Raw genomic sequence first — 21228 nt, 5'->3', positions numbered from 1 at the left:
TTATCATGTATCTCTCCCGCCTGCGTTCCAGGGAGTACTGGTTGAGGAACTTCGAGCTTCACACTAACTGAGGTGTTTTATCGCAGTTATGTGTCGTACAAAAACACAAACCTGAAACTGTGAGAAACTTATGTGCTACTCTGGTAGACTATGAAATAGAGGTGAAATGTAAAGTTATTTATAATCAATATTAGGCCAAAATTGAAATGTGGAGTGGTTGTATGGTGCCCACACCTGAAGGAGAAGAAAAAAATGTTCAAAGGGCTACAAAATGGCTGCCAAAGTTAATTAAGTAAGTTTATTCAGGTATACACAAATACAGTTACATAGAATATCATACTTATTTCCATTGGGGAAATAAATATGATGAAAGGTTGGCACCATTAAATATGCTCATGTTGGTTGATAGGAGAAAAACAGGAGACATGATAACCACATATAAGGTCTTGAAAGAGTATATAAATAAGAGTTCTTACTTATTTACGAGCTACAATGGGATAACAAAAGGCCACAGTTGCACATTGAGGGAAAAAATGGAATGAAAAAAAGATAAAAAAAAATTCTTCTCAAAATGGTTGACCAGTGGAATGTATTAATTAAAGGAAATTAAAAGTATATATATATTGTGAACAGTGTTGAAGACCGCACAGGTTAGCGTAGTTTATATTGATGATCACTTAACTGAGGAAGGCTTATAATTTTTTATAAAGTATAATTAAATAAAATTTAATAAATATAACTGCTAATATAAGAGTTAAATATATCGCATATAAATCTTGATAATGCAGAAATTATATTGCAGGTTAGGGTGACGCTCCCTGGGAGGGCCTTTACCAGCAGACAGCCGCAGAGTGTGTTTGTTGTCCCGTGCTCATCACTGATAAATCTCTTGCCATCGGTCTTACGTGAGTATTATATGTGATTATATTGCATTTCTAGAAAACTTTGCTTGGTTAGCAATGCTCAGATCCATAAGTTAGGATTAATATCTAACCCAGCAGGATAAAGTTACAAGAAATGTGAGCGGATCGATTGTTGTGTTAGGAACGGGAGGGCGGTGTATTTTGCATTAATAAATAAATACACAATATTCTTACTAGCTTGTGTGTAGTGATGACACTGCTTAATATTATCATAGAAAACTATTGAATGAGATATACGGGTTATAGTAGACAGATTCCTATGCCGTGTGTTTTAAGTATGTTGTATATCCTAGGTAATTTTCACTCTATGATAATTACTTGTGTACATGTGCCTAAATAAACATAAATCCACCAGGATGAACGAGAGCCTACAGCTGCGTGGCACCCTGGTGGGTCACAATGGTTGGGTCACACAGATCGCCACCAATCGAAATTTCCCTGATATGATACTGTCTGCTTCAAGAGGTAAGTTTCTTGGTTGTATTATCATTTTTAATCATGAAAATTTAATGTTTTTTTAATAAAGCGTGCAAAAAGAAATATTTTTTATAAAGCATGCAAAAAGTGAAATTTGACGGTACTGTATTCATATTGCATGCAAATAAAAGTTAGAAAATATGTATATGGGCACAGTCCTGATAATGCCACAGTAAGCATAAGTGCAGCAATGAAGAGATAAAAATAAAGAAATGCTGCAGTAGACATATTGGCCCATGCTAGGCAGGTTCAACTCTTACCTACTCGTTTACCAGTCCAACTTATTTTTTTGCTGCTCCCGAAATTTCTTGTTTCAGTGCTCCTTCATTCATGTGTTCTTGTGTTTCAGTGAGGCTTCCTGGGGAGGGGGGGGGCAGGGTGTTCCATCCTCTTACAGCTGCTGCTTAAACCAGTACTTCTATAGTCTTTCTAAACCTAAAGGTTTGCAGTTCAACCCACTTTGCACACATTTCCTAAATCTCTTTTTTCAATTCCATACTAATTCTCGCCCTTTTTACCACAGGGATGGCACTAGAAGCTTTCTTGGGGTCCATGGTGACTTATTTTGAATGGTGTATAATATGATGAATAAGACACGTAAACAGTTGGGTTGCACGTTTTGCTCATCAGTTTTTGTATCCCACATTTCTGGGGGCTAGTAACCCCTTCTCCTGTAGACATTTACTAAAAAAGAGAAGAAGAAAAACTTTATAAAACTGGGATGCTTAAATGTGCGTGGATGTAGTGCGGATGAAAAGAAACGGATGATTGCTGATGTTATGAATGAAAAGAAGTTGGATGTCCTGGCCCTAAGCGAAACAAAGCTGAAGGGGGTAGGAGAGTTTCAGTGGGGGGAAATAAATGGGATTAAATCTGGAGTATCTGAGAGAGTTAGAGCAAAGGAAGGGGTAGCAGTAATGTTAAATTATCAGTTATGGAAGGAGAAAAGAGAATATGAATGTGTAAATTCAAGAATTATGTGGATTAAAGTAAAGGTTGGATGCGAGAAGTGGGTCATAATAAGCGTGTATGCACCTGGAGAAGAGAGGAATGCAGAGGAGAGAGAGAGATTTTGGGAGTTGTTAAGTGAATGTATAGAGCCTTTGAACCAAGTGAGAGAGTAATTGTGGTAGGGAACCTGAATGCTAAAGTAGGAGAAACTTTTAGAGAGGGTGTGGTAGGTAAGTTTGGGGTGCCAGGTGTAAATGATAATGGGAGTCCTTTGATTGAACTTTGTATAGAAAGGGGTTTAGTTATAGGTAATACATATTTTAAGAAAAAGAGGATAAATAAGTATACAAGATATGATGTAGGGCGAAATGACAGTAGTTTGTTGGATTATGTATTGGTAGATAAAAAGACCGTTGAGTAGACTTCAGGATGTACATGTTTATAGAGGGGCCACAGATATATCAGATCACTTTCTAGTTGTAGCTACACTGAGAGTAAAAGGTAGATGGGATACAAGGAGAATAGAAGCATCAGGGAAGAGAGAGGTGAAGGTTTATAAACTAAAAGAGGAGGCAGTTAGGGTAAGATATAAACAGCTATTGGAGGATAGATGGGCTAATGAGAGCATAGGCAATGGGGTCGAAGAGGTATGGGGTAGGTTTAAAAATGTAGTGTTAGAGTGTTCAGCAGAAGTTTGTGGTTACAGGAAAGTGGGTGCAGGAGGGAAGAGGAGCGATTGGTGGAATGATGATGTAAAGAGAGTAGTAAGGGAGAAAAAGTTAGCATATGAGAAGTTTTTACAAAGTAGAAGTGATGCAAGGAGGGAAGAGTATATGGAGAAAAAGAGAGAGGTTAAGAGAGTGGTGAAGCAATGTAAAAAGAGAGCAAATGAGAGAGTGGGTGAGATGTTATCAACAAATTTTGTTGAAAATAAGAAAAAGTTTTGGAGTGAGATTAACAAGTTAAGAAAGCCTAGAGAACAAATGGATTTGTCAGTTAAAAATAGGAGAGTTGAGTTATTAAATGGAGAGTTAGAGGTATTGGGAAGATGGAGGGAATATTTTGAGGAATTGTTAAATGTTGATGAAGATAGGGAAGCTGTGATTTTGTGTATAGGGCAAGGAGGAATAACATCTTGTAGGAGTGAGGAAGAGCCAGTTGTGAGTGTGGGGGAAGTTCGTGAAGCAGTAGGTAAAATGAAAGGGGGTAAGGCAGCCGGGATTGATGGGATAAAGATAGAAATGTTAAAAGCAGGTGGGGATATAGTTTTGGAGTGGTTGGTGCAATTATTTAATAAATGTATGGAAGAGGGTAAGGTACCTAGGGATTGGCAGAGAGCATGCATAGTTCCTTTGTATAAAGGCAAAGGGGATAAAAGAGAGTGCAAAAATTATAGGGGGATAAGTCTGCTGAGTATACCTGGTAAAGTGTATGGTAGAGTTATAATTGAAAGAATTAAGAGTAAGATAGAGAATAGGATAGCAGATGAACAAGGAGGCTTTAGGAAAGGTAGGGGGTGTGTGGACCAGGTGTTTACAGTGAAACATATAAGTGAACAGTATTTAGATAAGACTAAAGAGGTCTTTGTGGCATTTATGGATTTGGAAAAGGCGTATGACAGGGTGGATAGGGGGGCAATGTGGCAGATGTTGCAAGTGTATGGTGTAGGAGGTAGGTTACTGAAAGCAGTGAAGAGTTTTTACGAGGATAGTGAGGCTCAAGTTAGAGTATGTAGGAAAGAGGGAAATTTTTTCCCAGTAAAAGTAGGCCTTAGACAAGGATGTGTGATGTCACCGTGGTTGTTTAATATATTTATAGATGGGGTTGTAAGAGAAGTAAATGCGAGGGTCTTGGCAAGAGGCGTGGAGTTAAAAGATAAAGAATCACACACAAAGTGGGAGTTGTCACAGCTGCTCTTTGCTGATGACACTGTGCTCTTGGGAGATTTTGAAGAGAAGTTGCAGAGGTTGGTGGATGAATTTGGTAGGGTGTGCAAAAGAAGAAAATTAAAGGTGAATACAGGAAAGAGTAAGGTTATGAGGATAAAAAGATTAGGTGATGAAAGATTGGATATCAGATTGGAGGGAGAGAGTATGGAGGAGGTGAACGTATTCAGATATTTGGGAGTGGACGTGTCAGCGGATGGGTCTATGAAAGATGAGGTGAATCATAGAATTGATGAGGGAAAATGAGTGAGTGGTGCACTTAGGAGTCTGTGGAGACAAAGAACTTTGTCCTTGGAGGCAAAGAGGGGAATGTATGAGAATATAGTTTTACCAACGCTCTTATATGGGTGTGAAGCGTGGGTGATGAATGTTGCAGCGAGGAGAAGGCTGGAGGCAGTGGAGATGTCATGTCTGAGGGCAATGTGTGGTGTGAATATAATGCAGAGAATTCGTAGTTTGGAAGTTAGGAGGAGGTGCGGGATTACCAAAACTGTTGTCCAGAGGGCTGAGGAAGGGTTCTTGAGGTGGTTCGGACATGTAGAGAGAATGGAGCGAAACAGAATGACTTCAAGAGTATATCAGTCTGTAGTGGAAGGAAGGCGGGGTAGGGGTCGGCCTAGGAAAGGTTGGAGGGAGGGGGTAAAGGAGGTTTTGTGTGCGAGGGGCTTGGACTTCCAGCAGGCATGCGTGAGCGTGTTTGATAGGAGTGAATGGAGACAAATTGTTTTTAATACTTGACATGCTGTTGGAGTGTGAGCAAAGTAACATTTATGAAGGGATTCAGGGAAACCGGCAGGCCGGACTTTAGTCCTGGAGATGGGAAGTACAGTGCCTGCACTCTGAAGGAGGGGTGTTAATGTTGCAGTTTAAAAACTGTAGTGTAAAGCACCCTTCTGGCAAGACAGTGATGGAGTGAATGATGGTGAAAGTTTTTCTTTTTCGGGCCACCCTGCCTTGGTGGGAATCGGCCAGTGTGATAATAAAAAAAAAAAAATTCTGCTTTCCATTTGTACACTTCAGTCATATCCCCCCTACTTTTTAATTTTTCCAGTGGATGAACTTAGTGCCTTCAGCCTATCTTTGTCGTTTTCTTTTTTTTTTTTTTAGCACATTTAACCCTTTGACTGTCGCGGTCGTATATGTATGTCATGGGAGATACCGTGTTTGATGTATCTATACGCATAAATTCTAGCGGCTTCAAATCGAGCGGGAGAGGGCTGGTAGGCCTACACGAGAGAGAATGGGTCTCAGTGGTCGGTGTGCACCCTGTGAAAAAAATCTGGGACTCAGCGGTGCATTGTGGGAACGCCATCTTGGTAGTCCATTTTCACCATGCCTCGCGGTAAGAAGTTCCTCACTCCTCGGCGGGTTGGAGGTCTTTTGTTCCCAAGTGATAGCTCAAACAGTGATGATAGTGTCAGTGAAAGTGAATTCCATGGTTTTGAAGCGGGTGTGACCGAGAAAATTACCCAGGATAACATAATTAGTGATGAAAACCCAGATGACCCACAACCATCCACCTCTGGTGCTAGGCCGGCTCGTTCATATTCACCTGTACCAGGACGAAAGAGGAAACTATTTGCCCGTGTACAAGACTCAGATGTGAGCAGTGCAAGTGATAGTGATAGTGATTTCAAGGTTATTGAAAGCACTTCTAGTTGTGACAGTGAGGGTGAATATTCCCCAGTGAAACGGCAGTATGTACGACGTCGCATGCGGTCTGGTAGTGTGCCATATGCTCTTCCAAGAGGAAGGAGTACATCTCGGAGCACATCCCGTGGCCCTACACCACGTCCTGATAGTGAAGATGACGATATTGTTACGATGGGTATAAATGATGTGAGTGAGGCAGCAGGCGGTGGTGGTGATAGTGACGGTGCCATGAGTCATGTGACACCAGCAGCGGGCCACGCTAGTGCCTGCGCTGCTGACTCTGCACAACTACAACCTGCTTCGGCCGACCCCACACTCTCACAACCACAACCACAACCTGCACAACCACAACGACATTACAATATCCAGAACGCACCAGCTGACCGCATCTGGGATTGGCATCAAGATGACGAGTTTGTTCCCAATCCCCATGACTTTGATGAAGGACAAAGTGGAATACGGCCATCATGTACACTTGGGAACAATCCCACTGAACTGGAATGCTTTCAGTTGTTCTTCGATGAACCCCTGATGGACATTATTGTCAGGGAAAGCAATACATACTATGAGTACACCATGGCAAACACTATGCTTTCACCAAGATCACGCCTACACCAGTGGAAGGACACAACTGTGGCAGAGATGTATCTGTTCTTTGCCACAATAATGCTTATGCCACATGTGTATAAGCATAGTGTCAGCACATACTGGGCGACAGACCGCCTGATTTCAACCCCTGCTTTCAGTGACATTATACCAGTGAATAGATTTGTGTTACTGTTACGTATGTTACACTTTTCAGACAAAACCAGGCCTGACAGAAGCGACAGGTTATATAAGATCAGACGTGTGTTTATGTACCTGAAACAAAAGTGCTGTATGTATTTTTATCCCTTCAGGAAGCTTGTTATTGACGAGTCTTTGATTTTGTTCAAAAGAAGACTCTCATTCAAGCAGTATATACCAAGCAAGAGGAAACGCTTTGGTATAAAGTTATTTGTTCTGTGTGATTGCAAAACTGGTCTGGTTTTGGATATAATTGTGTACACTGGCGGTAAAACAATGGAAGATACCAGGAAGTTACTGGGTATCTCTGGTGATGTGGTTAGAACAATGATGGAGCCATATCTTGGTAAGGGGCATATTTTATATACTGACAACTGGTACACAAGCCCTATACTCAGTGATTTCTTGCGAGTGAACATGACAGATGTGTGTGGCACAGTGCGTAGAAGTCGTAAACATATGCCTAGGTTCGAAGCTGGCAGTCGTAGAGGTGAAGTGCAGGTGTTTGCTGCCAATGACATCATGGCATTTCGGTGGCATGACAAACGTGATGTCACACTGCTGACATCAGTTCACCGACACGAAATGGTAGAGACTGGCAAGCAGAATAGAGAGACCAAAGAACCTATTGTAAAACCTGCAGCTGTGATGGATTACAACCTCAGTATGCGCTTAGTGGACAAATGTGACATGCAGATTGGGTTTGCTGACTGTGTTCGCAAGAGTTATAAGTGTTACATAAAACTGTTTTTCCATCTTCTTGACATTTCCATGCTGAATGCTTATAATATGTACAAGTTGAAGACCAAGAACAAACCCAAATATGGTGAATTTTGTTTGTCAAGTCATCAGACAAATAATATTCAAGTACCAAGAAACAACAACTGCAATAGACCAGCGCCCACGAAATTATCAACACATGTCCTCTCGTCTGAGGCCTGGTGATCACTACCCCATACCACTGCCTGCTACTACTGCCAAGAAAAATGCTCAGAAGAGGTGTTTTGTCTGTGGACATACCACAAAACGCCAACAAAAACGCAGAGACACTCGTTTTATGTGTGAGGAGTGTAAGACACCATTGTGCTTATACCCATGTTTCAAAGAATTCCACAAGCTGCAGCACTTCTAATAAAGTGTCCAGTGATTGTACATATGTATATATATTATAAAGCAATCGTAATAAACATTTATTTACATTGTTTGTTTGTGTAAACAAGTTTTAGCAACATTATAATGATACGAGTGTTTTTGCTATAATTGTGTTACATTCAACTAGTGTATATTTGAACATTGCACAATAATTTGGTCTCACTGGCCACAAAAGTTATGTGAAAAAATAAAATAGTGAAAAAAACAAGAAACCATCGAATACAAGTAAATAAAAGTTTACCGGGTGAGCGGCAGTCGCCGCTGTTGCCGCCAGCAGATCAATTTCAGCAAACTTCAGGACTCTATATCTCGGTAAGTACTGATGGGAAAAATTTTTTTTTGGGACTAAAACAATCAGAAAAATAATCTTAACATTTTCATAAGAAAAAATAATTTTTTTTTTTCGAATATTTTGCGACACCAGAAGCAACTTCAGGATTTGGCCCTTCGACAGTCAAAGGGTTAACGTCCATTCTCTGATATGGAGAATAGGACTGAACAGCATAATCTAAATGAGGTCTTATGACACATATACAAGCTTTAAGTATAACTTGAGGACAGTTATTTATATCTCTTGATATGAAGTCAAGAATTTTATTAGCATATTGTGAACACACTTGCACTGTTTGTTGGATAACTAGCAGTTATATTTCAAGTCCTCTAGCCTGCCACTTGACTGATATGAAAACTTACTGCTAATGTGTGAATTGTATGCTAGGAAGGGGCTTAAGGTCTCCATTGGAAGAGTTTCACATTTTCCTTGATGCCAGTGAAGGGTTCTTGATCCAAGGAATTAATTGCTTCCTTGGATTGAACCTGATTGCTTTCCAAGAAATAAAAAAAAATTCACAGCTTGTTTCTTGGGTCATTGAGCACCTTTGGCTAACCTGAGCAAAGTTTTTGGCCCATACTATATGCCAGTATTCCATCTACATCTATTCTAATTTTGTATATAAGTTGGAATTTGTCGAATTTGAACAAGTATTTGAATGTGGATGAAATTGCTAGTAGTAAATTGCACTGAGACTGCTAACTTTGCACCTGCATAATTCCATAAGTTTTCCCACCAAATTTTGTACTTTTAGTGTCATTACCTTCAGATTCTACCACTCCAAAAGAAAACATTTTTGTGGAAAATTTTTTGACATTGAGAACAAGTGATAGGGTTAATAAACTTTTGTATGCAGTTTTAATGTGCCTTTTTTGAAAGGGTTGAATTTTACAGCTAGGAGTATTTGCCAAATTATTATTAGTGCTTCTGTATTCTGCTGAGCTTTTAATTTTTTTTCAGACAAGTCACTGATCTTGTGGAAGCTAACTCGTGAGGAGAATCACTACGGTATACCCCAGAAGCGTCTTCACGGACATTCCCATTTTATATCTGATGTGGTACGTACATGGTTTACATTTACAAAATTTGAAGTAATAATTGCTAGTGCTTCAGTGAATTATTTCATGTCATATAAAATTAATATTACAGGTATTATCTTTGGATGGACACTTTGCCCTGTCTGGTTCCTGGGACAAGACATTACGCCTTTGGGACTTAGCTGCTGGCAAGACTACAAGGCGCTTTGAGGACCACACTAAGGTCTGAACCTGCCGTTCTCATCTGACCAGAACCTCATTCTTCAAAAAAAAATATAACAGGAAGCTTTTTTGTTTAAAACTTTTTTTTAGTAGATGGAAGAGGACACCTGAGACTTGGTGAGTACATGATCAGTCTTAAATAGGCAGGATACCGGATACATGATCAGTCTTAAATAGGCAGGGTACAAGATACCACTTGGATACCGAAGATACACAATTCCTAACATCTCTGTGGCTCATCTTTGACTAACTACTGGTGGTGTCCCTGAGTTCCTGATTCTTGCTTTTTAAACAGCCTATCCCTATCTACCTCATCAGTTCCCCTGAGAATTTTGTTACATTATCCCTGGTTCTAATATCTTCCAATGTTGTTGGGTCCAGTGCTGTTAACCTCTCGTCATAGCTTGTGTCCCTTAATTAGGCAGCAAGCTTTGGTCCATACGTATGCATTCTCTCCAGTGTAACATGTATTTTCTGATGTGGGTTCCATACTGGTGCCTATTCCAAGATGGGTCTAATATTGTAAAGGGCCTGGAAAGACTGCTGAGATTGCTGAAGACAACTCTTAGATTTGCCAGATGAGCATGTTGCAAAGGTTATTCAGCCAATGTGAACCTCTGGTGAACCTAGGTCTTTCTTTTTGAGTGAAGTCTGTATCCTGTCCCTTATTCTATACCTAGCTTCTGGTCTTGTTCCTTCTTCAGTCTTCGACTTCTCATTTACTGGGGTTGAATACTGGCAACCACTCAATTGACCACTCTTGCAATTAGTGCAGATCCCTTTGGAGGCTTTCATTGTCCTCATCTGTTCTTATTTCCATAAATTTTAAATCTGCATACGGGAATATATATGAATCGTTTCCTTTTGGAATGTCATTTACATAAATACTATATTGGTCTTAATACCAATCCTTGTGAAAACTGCTAGCTACTCTTAACCTATTTTGACATCTATCCTGATGGATACTCTTTTATCTTCTGGTGTATATTTCCTGCTATTCCTGCCTCACTCAAGCTTTTGGTCTAGCATCTTGTGTAATTTCAAGCACATGCATTTTAAAAAAATGCAATCTGCCCAGCCCTCTTTTGTTGCACATTTGTTCCTTTGGCATGGGACTGCACCAAGTTAGCAAGATGAGATTTACCATCCATAAACCTTTACTGGTTATTGTTAATGAAACCACTTCTCTTAGTGTTCTACTTTCCCTGATAAGTTTCTCCACTATCCTGCAAGGTATGCATGTTGGAGAAACAGGTCTAGTTTAATGCTTCCTGTATGACCCCCTACAGATTTAGTGCACTCCGTATGATAAAAATACCATACTGTACAGTATACATACCATGTGTATTTGGCTTAATACTTTCGATATGACCTAATTTAAGGCAGTCATATTGTAAATGGAATGATTCTGCTTAAACATTGTGAGGACATTCCCAATAATAAAAAAAAAAAATAGGTTTTTCCCCCATGTACTTGATAATGCAAAATAACTATGGTTTATAAATATTTGTGTTACAGGATGTGCTCTCTGTTGCATTCAGTGCTGACAACCGTCAGATTGTGTCTGGATCTCGAGACAAGACAATAAAAGTGAGTTCAACTTTTAAATTGCTAAAAATGGCACTGTAATGTACTGGCATTATTTATTAGTTTTGGTCATTTTGAACATGTGACATATTTTACCCTTTTTACTGATTAAAATAATTTTGCTCTTCTAATTCAATTTTTTCATACCTGATTTTCTTCTCATAAAAAGACAAAGAACTTTGTCCTTGGAGGCAAAGAGGGGAATGTATGAGAGTATAGTTTTACCAACGCTCTTATATGGGTGTGAAGCGTGGGTGATGAATGTTGCAGCGAGGAGAAGGCTGGAGGCAGTGGAGATGTCATGTCTGAGGGCAATGTGTGGTGTGAATATAATGCAGAGAATTCGTAGTTTGGAAGTTAGGAGGAGGTGCGGGATTACCAAAACTGTTGTCCAGAGGGCTGAGGAAGGGTTGTTGAGGTGGTTCGGACATGTAGAGAGAATGGAGCGAAACAGAATGACTTCAAGAGTGTATCAGTCTGTAGTGGAAGGAAGGCGGGGTAGGGGTCGGCCTAGGAAGGGTTGGAGGGAGGGGGTAAAGGAGGTTTTGTGTGCGAGGGGCTTGGACTTCCAGCAGGCATGCGTGAGCGTGTTTGATAGGAGTGAATGGAGACAAATGGTTTTTAATACTTGACGTGCTGTTGGAGTGTGAGCAAAGTAACATTTATGAAGGGATTCAGGGAAACCGGCAGGCCGGACTTGAGTCCTGGAGATGGGAAGTACAGTGCCTGCACTCTGAAGGAGGGGTGTTAATGTTGCAGTTTAAAAACTGTAGTGTAAAGCACCCTTCTGGCAAGACAGTGATGGAGTGAATGATGGTGAAAGTTTTTCTTTTTCGGGCCACCCTGCCTTGGTGGGAATCGGCCGGTGTGATAATAAAAAAAAAAAAAAGTTAATAAAAGTCAGCCCTTCCTCAAAAATGCAAGTAATATTCTGTGTTAGGGGATAAGTTTACTGGTAATTAAGAGGTTCTCTACCATTTTTTTTTTTAATCCCAACATTATCAGCAAATTTTAATTTTTGGGGTTCCTGACAGTGAAAGGGTTAAAGACAGTCACAATTTGTTGACTAAAAGATCACACTGTGGCACTATATTTTGACACTTCAGAAGATATGGAAATTAAGAATCATAGCAAAAATATGATCATAAACTGAGATGATGAATATCATAGAAGATATATCATAGGACAAGATATATAGCCTGCTCTAATTAACCCTTTCAGGGTCCAAGGCCCAAATCTGGAGTCACGCACCAGTGTCCAAGAATTTTCAAAAAAAAAAATTTTTATTTTTTCTTATGAAATCGTAGAGAATCTTTTTGTGAAGGTAATAAAACAAAAAGTACGAAATTTGGTGGAAAATTGATGAAATTATGCTCTCGCGAATTCTGATGTGTCAGCGACATTTACGAATCGGCGATTTTGCCGACTTTGACTCCCATTTTAGGCCAATTACATTATTCCAATCAACCAAATTCTTAGCTATTTCACTAGTATTACTTCTATTCTATCGATTGAGCACAAGAAATCGCCAAGTCAACTGTTTCAACTACAAAATAAAGTGATTGGAAATTGTTAATTTGGCCAATTTAACACAAAGTTCAAAATATTCCAATTTCAAAATAGGGTCCAGAATAAACAATGTAGGCATTCCTGGCACTAAACTAACATTTCCTCTGTTCATTAGTTATGTTTTGAAGCTTTACAAATAAATTCCATTTTGATTTTTTATTCACATAATGAATTTTTATTCACACCAAAAAATAGAAGATTTACTGTTATGCAATACTGTAATAATTGTATAAATATCATCACCATATTTGTGAATGTATATTAGACCCACCAGCTGATGTGTATTAGACGTGTGAGTTCGTTTGTTTACTCTTGAATATCGGCAAAAATTTAACATTTCCGCTACTTTGAGCTCAGTTTCAAGCCATTTCCAGTGCTAAAACCAATCAAAATCATCTCTATTTCTGTAATATGTCTTCCATTCTATCAAATGAGACCAAGAAATCGCAAATACAACTATAAAAAACATACGAAAAAATACTGCAAAGTTGCTGTTTTAATCGAAAAATCATGATTTAAGTTTTTTTCTCTCATTATACACAGTGTGCTGCAGGATCTGTTTTATGTGGTGCACACATACCACATAGATGTATTCTCTCATATCTAGGCCCAAATGTGCCACTCACAGTTTATCAGAGTTAGCTGAGCTCATGGCGTAGATCTACGGTTTGGACCCTGAACGTAAAGCCGTAGATCTACGGGACAGACCCTGAAAGGGTTAAAAGTGCCTCATACTGCAATCAAAGCATAACCTTGTGATTTTTTTTTTTCCCACCGAGGCAGGGTGACCCAAAAAGAAAAAAAAAATCCCCAAAAAGAAAATACTTCAATCATCATTCAACACTTTCACCTCACTCACACATAATCACTGTTTTTGCAGAGGTGCTCAGAACACGACAGTTTAGAAGCATATACGTATAAAGATACACAACATATCCCTCCAATCTGCTAATATCCCAAACCCCTCCTTTAGAGTGCAGGCATTGTACTTCCCATTTCCAGGACTCGAGTCCGGTTATTTTTATATAGCCGGACTTGAGTCTTGGAAATGGGAAGTACAATGCCTGCACTCTGAAGGAGGGGTTTGGGATATTAGCAGTTTGGAGGGATATGTTGTGTATCTTTATACGTATATGCTTCTAAATTGTTGTGTTCTGAGCACCTCTGCAAAAACAGTGATTATGTGTGAGTGAGGTGAAAGTGTTGAATGATGTTGAAAATATTTTCTTTTTGGGGATTTTCTTACTTTTTGGGTCACCCTGCCTCGGTGGGAGACGGCCGACTTGCTGAAAAAAAAAAAAACAAGGTTATGCTTTGGTTGCAGTATGAGGCACTTTTAATTAGAGCAGGCTATATATTTTGTCCTATGATATATCTTCTATGATATTCATCATCTCAGTTTATGATCATATTTTTGCGATGATTCTTAATTTCCATCCCTCCACAAGTGTCAAAATATAGTGCCACAATCATATTTAACTTGTCTTCCTTTGTACCCACATTACACTGGGAGTCATTAGCACTATCCTTCTTAGGATCCATGGCTAACACACACTGTAAAGGAATAATCGCAAAAATAATAGAGAAAGGCAAAACAAGCACATGATCGCAGCATAGGCAGAAATTCTTATGGCATCACCCTTATTTTGAATGAGAACCAGCAGCAATGCTGCCATGGACATTTGTTTACAATTTTTCAATTTAAATATTGTTGTATATAGTATACATTTTTTTAATGTTTTTTTATTGTATTTTAAGTTTTTTAGCTTTTATTTTTAGCTTTTATTGTTAATTTTTATTTATTTTAAATATTTTTAAGAAAATTTTTTTTCATGTCCTTTTATTATAATGTAGGTGATGCTGCTGAGTGACACAGTTGGACGTATTGTTGTTCACTGAACTAGAAAAGTGGTGTAAAGGTAAATTTGACATAAGCCGAAATAATGTAAAGTGGGGTATGATTGTATTGCCAGGAATATAATTGGTCGTGATTTAGGGTGTCCTAATAATTGAAGCAGATTTAGTAAAGTCCCATAAAACCGATTTGGGCAGGGAGGGGGCCATACCCTTTCTCAACAAATTGTCAAAAATCTAATGTTTCCACTATGGCCCATTTAAAGTGACTTTTGGTCCTGAAACTGACCAAAATAACTTTCAGTAGTGTCTTCCATTCTATCAGTTGATACCAAGAAACAGCCAGTCACTATTTTAAACCAAACACAAGGTCAGAGGTTTGCTTTTTCTCTATAATTCACATATGTTGCAGGAAATTTTTTTTTATACTGTGCACACAAACCTGTTCTCTTATGTCTAGGCTAAAATTAACATTTCATCTTAGACCTACATGAACGACACTGACATCAATGACAGATGTATGTAGGAGACTGTGAAAAGGTTAAATCTGCTAGTTTACATTAAAAGGCAGGCTTTTCATCTTTTCTCCATCTTTCCTGGATGGGGGGGAGGGATAACCACAGTAACCCAAGCAAGCCTGTAAAACAGACTAGTGCATTTGCTAATAAAGATTTCTTGTAAGAAATAATCTTAAATTTTTTCAGTTGTGGAATACACTGGCTCAGTGCAAGTACACCATACAGGAGGATGGCCACTCTGATTGGGTCTCATGTGTGAGATTCTCTCCTTCAAATAGCAACCCCATTATTGTCTCATGTGGATGGGATAAGGCAGTGAAGGTATGTTGTATTACTGTACTTAAAATTGGAATGTAAATGAAGCTTGAAGTTGCCATATTTTAAACTTGATGAGAACTTTTATCTGAATCTTGATGTAATATTATGTGGATATGGGGCTGAAGACGACTCTCTTTAGCATTGCACAAAGTATACCTGCACATTCTAATATATAAATTCCCAGGTATGGAGCTTGACAAACTGCAAACTCAAGACTAACCACTATGGTCATGCTGGATACTTGAATACAGTAACTGTCTCACCTGATGGCTCCTTGTGTGCTTCAGGTGGCAAGGTAGGTTTTTTAAAAAATAAAAAAGTTTATTGAATGCTTCATTTTTCTAATTACCATTTGGGTTTTTCAGTGACTAAGAGCATTGACTTTGTAGTTTTAGGGCTAAGGCATGTTTTCAATCCCAACCACCACCTTGCTTAGTAATATTCATTGGTAAAGTTAGTACAATGCCTGCACCTTAAAGGAGGGTTTTGGGATATTGGCAGTTTGGAGGGGTATGTTATATATGCTTCTAAACTGTTGTATCTGAGTGCCTCTGTAAAGATGGTGATTGTGTGAGTGAGGTGAGTTGAATGATGAAAGTATTTTCTTTTTGGGGATGTTCTTTCTTTTTGGGTCGCCCTGCCTTGGTGGGAGATGGCTGACTCGTTGAAAAAAAAAAAATTGCTTCCCATGTCAAAGTACAGTGGTACCTCGAGTTATGAACTTAATTCATTCCAGAAGGCAGTTTGAATGTCGATACTGAATGAATTTGTTCCCATAAGGAATGTAAATTAGATTAGTCAGTTTCGGACCCCCAAAAATACACTTAAAAACAGCACTTACGTAATTGTTCGAGTTGGGAGCTGTTCGAAACTCGAGGTATCACTGTATATCTACGTGAAGTTTTGTTAAAGATGCAAACCATATGTTAAATATCCTCGTATTTTAATTTGGTATATTTTTTTTAAATGACTACTGATCTTTTCTTTGTTTTACATGAATGGTCTTTGCTGTTTAGGAGAGAAGCCTAGCAAACTTTGTTTTAGGGTTTTTGAGGGAGGTTCTTTGATACTGGTTAGGGCTCTTGTTACATGGATCAAGCTTATTTGCCTTGTATTCCTTAGGAGTTGTATAATTACAAATTTAGCAACTCCCCCTCCCTTCAAAGTGTAATTGAGGGCTCCACATTGATGTGTAAATTAACTAATAGATTTCAGTTAAAAGGTTAGCTTTAACCCTTTCACTGTCGGTCCCGTAATGCTACGCCAAAATTCTAGCAGCTTCAGATCTAGCAGGAGAAAGCTGGTGGGCCTGCATGTGAGAGAATGGGTCTGTGTGCTCGGTGTGCACAGTATAAATAAAATCAGGGAGCCAGTGGTGCATTGTGGGAATGTAGTTTCAGTATGCTTTGTTCACCATGCCTCGCGGTAAGAAATACTTCACTCCCTGGCGTATTGGGACTCTTCTCTTCCCGAGTGATAGTTGTAACACAGATTGAAGTGTCAGTGAAGATGAATCTCATGGTTTTGAGGAGTTTGACCGAAAACAATGCCCAGGATACCAGAAATGGTGCTGAAAACCCAGACTCGTCAACCTTCCACCATCTCTTGGTGCTGGGCCATCTCATTCATGTTCACTTGTCCCATAGTGAAAGAGGAAACTTGTATTTTCCCATGTCTCAAAGAATAAGTAAGTTTATTCAGGTATACACAGATACAGATGTTGCAAGTGTATGGTGTAGGAGGTAGGTTACTGAAAGCAGTGAAGAGTTTTTACGAGGATAGTGAGGCTCAAGTTAGAGTATGTAGGAAAGAGGGAAATTTTTTCCCAGTAAAAGTAGGCCTTAGACAAGGGAGTGTGGTTGTTTAATATATTTATAGATGGGGTTGTAAGAGAAGTAAATGCGAGGGTCTTGGCAAGAGGCGTGGAGTTAAAAGATAAAGAATCACACACAAAGTGGGAGTTGTCACAGCTGCTCTTTGCTGATGACACTGTGCTCTTGGGAGATTCTGAAGAGAAGTTGCAGAGATTGGTGGATGAATTTGGTAGGGTGTGCAAAAGAAGAAAATTAAAGGTGAATACAGGAAAGAGTAAGGTTATGAGGATAACAAAAAGATTAGGTGATGAAAGATTGAATATCAGATTGGAGGGAGAGAGTATGGAGGAGGTGAACGTATTCAGATATTTGGGAGTGGACGTGTCAGCGGATGGGTCTATGAAAGATGAGGTGAATCATAGAATTGATGAGGGAAAAAGAGTGAGTGGTGCACTTAGGAGTCTGTGGAGACAAAGAACTTTGTCCTTGGAGGCAAAGAGGGGAATGTATGAGAGTATAGTTTTACCAACGCTCTTATATGGGTGTGAAGCATGGGTGATGAATGTTGCAGCGAGGAGAAGGCTGGAGGCAGTGGAGATGTCATGTCTGAGGGCAATGTGTGGTGTGAATATAATGCAGAGAATTCGTAGTTTGGAAGTTAGGAGGAGGTGCGGGATTACCAAAACTGTTGTCCAGAGGGCTGAGGAAGGGTTGTTGAGGTGGTTCGGACATGTAGAGAGAATGGAGCGAAACAGAATGACTTCAAGAGTGTATCAGTCTGTAGTGGAAGGAAGGCGGGGTAGGGGTCGGCCTAGGAAGGGTTGGAGGGAGGGGGTAAAGGAGGTTTTGTGTGCGAGGGGCTTGGACTTCCAGCAGGCATGCGTGAGCGTGTTTGATAGGAGTGAATGGAGACAAATGGTTTTTAATACTTGACGTGCTGTTGAAGTGTGAGCAAAGTAACATTTATGAAGGGATTCAGGGAAACCGGCAGGCCGGACTTGAGTCCTGGAGATGGGAAGTACAGTGCCTGCACTCTGAAGGAGGGGTGTTAATGTTGCAGTTTAAAAACTGTAGTGTAAAGCACCCTTCTGGCAAGACAGTGATGGAGTGAATGATGGTGAAAGTTTTTCTTTTTCGGGCCACCCTGCCTTGGTGGGAGTCGGCCGGTGTGATAATTATAAAAAAAAAAAAAAACAGATACAGTTACATAGATTATCATGGTTTAGAAAGACACGTAAGCAAACACTATAACATATTTATTAGAAAACGTTTCGGTCCTGGAACCTTGATCACTTCTAACATACAGAGGTAGAAAGACATTATATATATAGGCGGAGAGTGAGATGTGACGCACGTGACCTGAGGAATGTCATAAGAACATAAGAATGGAGGAACACTGTAGAAGGCCTACTGGCCCATGCGAGGCGAGGGTAGACGATGAAATCACGTGACTCCTGTGTTGTTGGGTTGGTGCTGCTTAAGTATCATGTATGCCAATGTTTTTGAAATTTTGTAGTTTCCAGTGTTGCGTTCTATAGTGTCGGTGACGGTGATTAGTGAGGCTTCTAGGCACCGTTGGCGTCTGAGGTCTGGTTCGGTGAGAACGAGTTGTGCCTCGTTCCAGTTCATCAAATGCCCCGTGGAGTCTCTGTGGAGGACACAGGCGTACCTTACATCGTCTCTGTTAGAGGCATTTCGATGCTCATTCAGGCGGACTGCAAGATCTCTGCCTGTCTCGCCTACATATTTCTTGGGACAGAACCCACAGGGGATAGTGTAGACGCCTGCTGTAGAAGTTAGAGGTGTGGGGCTGCGTTTAGTAGTGAGGTCTTTGATAGAGGATGTGTTTATGGTGGAAACGTTGATGTTACTCATACCAAGTGCCCGGCGAGTATTCGTGGCAACATCGCCACATGGAAGTACTATGAACTGTTTAGGGGGCTGTTCCATGGGCGGTTTGTTGAGGATAGCTTGTGCCTTGAGTCTTATGACATTCCTCAGGTCACGTGCGTCACATCTCACTCTCCGCCTATATATATAATGTCTTTCTACCTCTGTATGTTAGAAGTGATCAAGGTTCCAGGACCGAAACGTTTTCTAATAAATATGTTATAGTGTTTGCTTACGTGTCTTTCTAAACCAACTTGTCGGTATTTATTACCAAGGTTTATACCATAGATTATCATACATAGCAGCTTATGTGTAGATTACCTAGGGTAACCCAAAAATGTCAAAGCGACTTATTTCCATGTAGGTGGTTGGGAAGGCAGTGTGGGTTTGTATAAAGAAGTTTTGTGAACAGTACATAATAACAATATTTGGGCAGTTATTGTGTTGCTGACAACGAGTGGATATATATATACGTTATGAATTATATTGATGTCGCAGGCCACAAAAGTTACTTGAAAAGATAAAATATTAGAAAAGAATAAAATTAAAGTAAAAATAACATTTACGAGGGAGTGGCAGTTGCTGATGTTGCTGTAAGAGGTTCACTCTAAACTTCATGCCTCTATATCTCAGTAAGTACTGATCACATTTTTTTTTTTTTTTCTAACAAAGATATTCTTAAGATTTTGGTAAGAAATTTTTTCTTCGAATATTTTTAGACACTTACGAGCAAGTTTGTGATCAGGGGCTTCGATAGTGAAAGGGTTAAATAGTTTCTGAATGCCATCCTTGTATAAAGAGGTTAGTACAGTGGACCCCCGGTTAACGATATTTTTTCACTCCAGAAGTATGTTCAGGTGCCAGTACTGACCGAATTTGTTCCCATAAGGAATATTGTGAAGTAGATTAGTCCATTTCAGACCCCCAAACATACATGTACAAACGCACTTATATAAATACACTTACATAATTGGTCGCATTCGGAGGTAATCGTTATGCGGGGGTCCACTGTATATACTGTTGAACTCGTGTGCTAGAGGGGTCAGGTGTGGGTTAATGGTTAGTTTAATTTGCAAATATGCACTTGCATGATGAACATACATTAACATGTAATCAGGCATCCCCAATTCAAGAACCCCTATTTTGTGGCATGGTCTGTGGGCTTGTGCTGTGACTAAATGGCATTATCAGAGTAGGAAGGATTGTACAGTACATCTAAATAGAGATGCCCAGTATTTCTTGACAGTTTAGTTCCCTATTTTCCATTTTAGTAACATTGAAGTAACTTTTTTTTTATGCATTCACTAATTTAAAATTATTTTTTTCCAGGATGCCAAGGCCATGCTTTGGGACTTGAATGATGACAAGCACCTTTACACATTGGATCATACTGACACGATAAACTCTTTGTGCTTCAGTCCCAACCGTTACTGGTTGTGTGCTGCTACAGGACCCTCTATTAAGATTTGGGTAATTATAAATTTTCAGTTTGATACTATTATGACTGAGCATATTATCAAAGTAAAAATTGAAAGGGGTATTTTCATGTCTGCTTCTGTAGTGAGTGCCAGTTTGGCATAGTAGGTAATAGTAGTGGACTTGCAAATGCAAGGCTGGCAGTTTGGTCACAGTATTTAAATATTTGATAATGAATTTTTACAAGAGGTATATGAATTTGAAATGTTCCTCATTGCAGGACCTTGAAGGTAAAAATATGGTTGATGAATTGAAGCCTGATGTGATCACTCAGAACCCCAAAGCTGAACCACCACAATGTCTCTCCATGGCTTGGTCCGCTGATGGCCAAACCTTGTTTGCTGGTTATAGTGATAGCAAGATTCGTGTCTGGCAAGTCAGTGTCACTTCTCGTGCATAAACTGAAGCAAATAAACTTTGCTGGTATAAATGTATTTTTCTTTAAAAGTCCCATTTTAATAGGAAATGCTGTTTGAGGAATGACAGGTGATGCTGAAGTCAAAACAGTTGACAGTACAACCCTCAAGGAAGGTGTCTTGATCAAAAACTTACTTCTACACTCAAATGGCTTAAATTTTAACGCTATACATTTCCCAGGATTGCAAGAGCCCCACGGGTTTGGTGCTTCCTAGTTAATATAAAAATCTAAGTGATGATTTTTGCCTCTCTTGGATTTAATTAAATTGCTTCCAGTTCTCTAGGTACTTAAAACCCTGCTATGGAT

At 39.5% G+C, this 21228-nt stretch overlaps 1 protein-coding gene across 1 annotated transcript; it reads left to right on the top strand.

Moving 5' to 3' along the window:
• The first annotated feature begins 790 nt into the window (after window positions 1-790).
• Window positions 791-20934, top strand: Rack1 (Receptor of activated protein kinase C 1). The gene is made up of 9 exons (XM_053785146.1): window positions 791-905; window positions 1279-1388; window positions 9180-9277; window positions 9369-9479; window positions 10997-11068; window positions 15193-15327; window positions 15509-15619; window positions 20358-20498; window positions 20725-20934. The coding sequence occupies exons 2-9, from the start codon at window positions 1280-1282 to the stop codon at window positions 20902-20904; spliced, it is 957 nt and encodes a 318-aa protein (XP_053641121.1). The 5' UTR covers window positions 791-905; window position 1279; the 3' UTR covers window positions 20905-20934.
• The last annotated feature ends 294 nt before the right edge of the window (window positions 20935-21228 follow it).

This window comes from Cherax quadricarinatus, chromosome 45 (assembly GCF_038502225.1).
Source record: "Cherax quadricarinatus isolate ZL_2023a chromosome 45, ASM3850222v1, whole genome shotgun sequence".
NCBI classification, from domain to species: domain Eukaryota; kingdom Metazoa; phylum Arthropoda; class Malacostraca; order Decapoda; family Parastacidae; genus Cherax; species Cherax quadricarinatus.
The sequence above is the reverse complement of the archived record's forward strand: the minus strand, read 5'-3'. Positions and strand labels throughout refer to the sequence as shown.